Consider the following 2,681-nt stretch of genomic DNA (forward strand, 5'->3'; position numbering starts at 1 on the left):
TTCTTCTTCTTCTTCTTCTTCTTCTTCTTCTTCTTCTTCTTCTTCTTCTTCTTCTTCTTCTTCTTCTTCTTCTTCTTCTTCTTCTTCTTCTTCTTGAAACCCAGTGGGCACATGCTGTAATAACTCTAACTTTACAGTTACAGCCAAAGCCGTAAAATTGAGTAAAGTCCATGAAAAGTTCTCATGGGGGTGGAGAGCGAGAGCGAAGAGCGAAAGCGAGAGCGGGAGCAAAGAGCAAGAAAAGAAAAACATGCCCAACAAACCTCCATTGCAAGGGAAACTCACTGACAAGGCTTTGGGTAGAACTCTACTGGCTTCTAATAAGTGATTTAACTACCTAAAGTAGCACTCATATCTGTGAGGAGAATAAACTCCTCAGCAGGAAATAGGATTGTTCACATTTTATAATTCTGTAATAAACTCGAGGCTGGGTTGACTGTGAAGAGTAGTGGGCGAGCTGATTAAGGTTCAGATTATTACCCAGACATATGGATGTTAAATAAGCCACATTAACCAGAATTACTCCTGACCCTGGCTCTCCTCCTACCTCCAAACAAAGTAACGCTCCTTGATGATCTCAATAAGTTACTAAACTGCCCTTAAAAACCTAATTTTGCGTGAAACCCTGGAGCAAAAGCTTGGCAACACGGAGATGCAGATTTTCCATGGAGCAACGCTCTCTTTTTTTGGCCCTGGGCTGTGTTGCTCATTTGATATGCATCATAAAACCGGCAAGCAGCCCTTTGTCAGGAACCCAGCGCTTGCCAAACACGCAACATGGAAAAACGATGGGAACTGGGTCTAAATTGTTCAATTTACAGCTTATCTCTATCTTTCTCCAATTGGTCTTCTTTTGGTTCTGAGTATGTTTTGAGAAGCAAGGCAATAGTCACAATTTACTTTTCTTTTTTGCCCACACTGGGCCTTGGACTAAAAACCTTTACATTGAAATCCGTCCCCAGCCACCTGCACTGCCCCCCCCCCTTTTAAAATGTTTTGAGACAGACTCTTGTGGAGTCCCTAAAGAGCCCAGGCTGGCTCCAGTTTATAGCCCTCTTGCTTCAGCCTCCTAGAGCGCTGGGGTCACAGGAGGGGGCTACCAGGCACCACAGCTACCAATGACTTTTTAAACATGAATTGAGCTAGCTTCCGGAGCAGCATCTGCAAAAACATCTGAAATTCTTTGTTCTCAGCACTCATGATTTACAAATCTTCCCTTAAATGTGAATTCAGAATCTGTTTCACATACACAGAATAGAGCATCATTAATTTTTATCCCATTAAATCAGCAATGTTGATAAAATTCAAATAGGGACTTCACATACATTTTACTGGTGTACTCGCCACAGAAAGGATTTGCTAACAGAAATAATATTTTAAATGGAAATTGGCATATAAAAGCATCACTCAGAATAATATCAATACCTTCCTTTTTCCATTTAGAAAAAAATATGAGCTATCTGCATTGGCTTAGCTACTTCCTCTAATGTTTTAAGCTCATATTGGGGAACACTTCATTTACTAACTCTAGTTTCCTTACTGCAAGTGTCTGGAAGCAACACACTTATTTTCTTTGGAACATGTTCAAAAATCCATCCTTTTATTAGTCAGATCACATTTTCACCAGTTTCCCAAGTTGTTTTTGTTTAGTAAGTTTTGCCAGTGGTCAAAGGAGTCTACTCTGTGGCAAATAAAGGGCACATTGGGGTCAATATATCCCCACGTAGGAACATGATTATTTAAAAATGAGTGCACCTTTCTAAACCTGCACGCTTTACACTTCATCAAAAGTGTAAAGGGTTCCTTGAGGGCTCACCCGCTGGGCGAGCTGGAAAATTCCCATGTCATTGGCGTTAGCTGCTCACCTTCACCTGACAGGCGCCAGGTGGAGGGCGGTGAGGTGTGAAGGATTTCTGAGACCTTCCTCTCTCATTTGGCATTCATGGCAAGACCACCTTGATTTGGATGTGTAGGATTTACAAGGAAAAATTATTTTGCAGGAAAAGCGCTTACCAATTCCAGCTTCTCCTACAATCCAGGACAGGCGGATGAAGAGCATGACTCCCCAGATATTCAGCATGCATCTGACCTGGGGAGGGAGGGGCACTGAAAAGAGGGCCACACGGGGCTCCAAACCCACTGTCTGGGCCACTGACACGTAATCCCCAATGACGGAGCAGGGCTTTCCAAGTGTAAAGAGAGGAGCTTTCTCACCAGCACACCTTTCACCCAGCCAAACTTCACGACACCAGCTGTGTCTTCCGCTTTGCTGTCGCCTGGCTCCTCTCCGGGCATCCCATCACCATTAACAACCCTGTCTGCTGAACCTGGGGCCACAGTCACATTCTGCAGTTCCAGACAGCAAAGATGTAGAAGTTGGTCAGTGAACAGATGGATCCACATGATCAAAGTGAATCAAAACAGTTGACATAAAACCTTAAACAAAACCAATGTATATTCTAATCATTTCAGTAAAATGTTTTACTGGGTGTCACCCCAACTCCTATGAGTCTCTTCTATGACTGCTTTTTAGGCACGGCTAAGATTGCAGGGTGGTAGGAAGGCCTTCCACCAATGAGACTATTCCCGATGGTCAAAGTGGTCAAATTGAGTTGAGTTTAAAACAGAATGAAAGGGGCCGAGGAGATGGCTCAGTGAAATAAGCGCTTCTCTGGCAAGTG

General features: G+C 43.3%; 1 protein-coding gene across 5 annotated transcripts in view; it reads right to left on the bottom strand.

Moving 5' to 3' along the window:
- Slc12a1 (solute carrier family 12 member 1) overlaps positions 1-2,681 on the bottom strand; it is an 82,709-nt gene that overhangs the window by 70,799 nt on the left and 9,229 nt on the right. For all 5 annotated transcript variants that reach the window (XR_002822740.1, XR_002822741.1, XR_002822739.1 and 2 more), the window contains exons 3-4: positions 2,215-2,346; positions 2,014-2,089 (exon numbers count right to left, since the gene is read on the bottom strand). Coding sequence is in view for 1 of the 5 variants with exons in the window: in XM_023724037.1 (XP_023579805.1) it covers positions 2,014-2,089; positions 2,215-2,346 (208 nt within the window). In the remaining 4 variants the exon portion in view is untranslated. The remainder of the gene's footprint in view (positions 1-2,013; positions 2,090-2,214; positions 2,347-2,681) is intronic.

The sequence above is a fragment of the Octodon degus genome, unplaced genomic scaffold (genome assembly GCF_000260255.1).
Source record: "Octodon degus isolate 3935 unplaced genomic scaffold, OctDeg1.0 scaffold00105, whole genome shotgun sequence".
NCBI classification, from domain to species: domain Eukaryota; kingdom Metazoa; phylum Chordata; class Mammalia; order Rodentia; family Octodontidae; genus Octodon; species Octodon degus.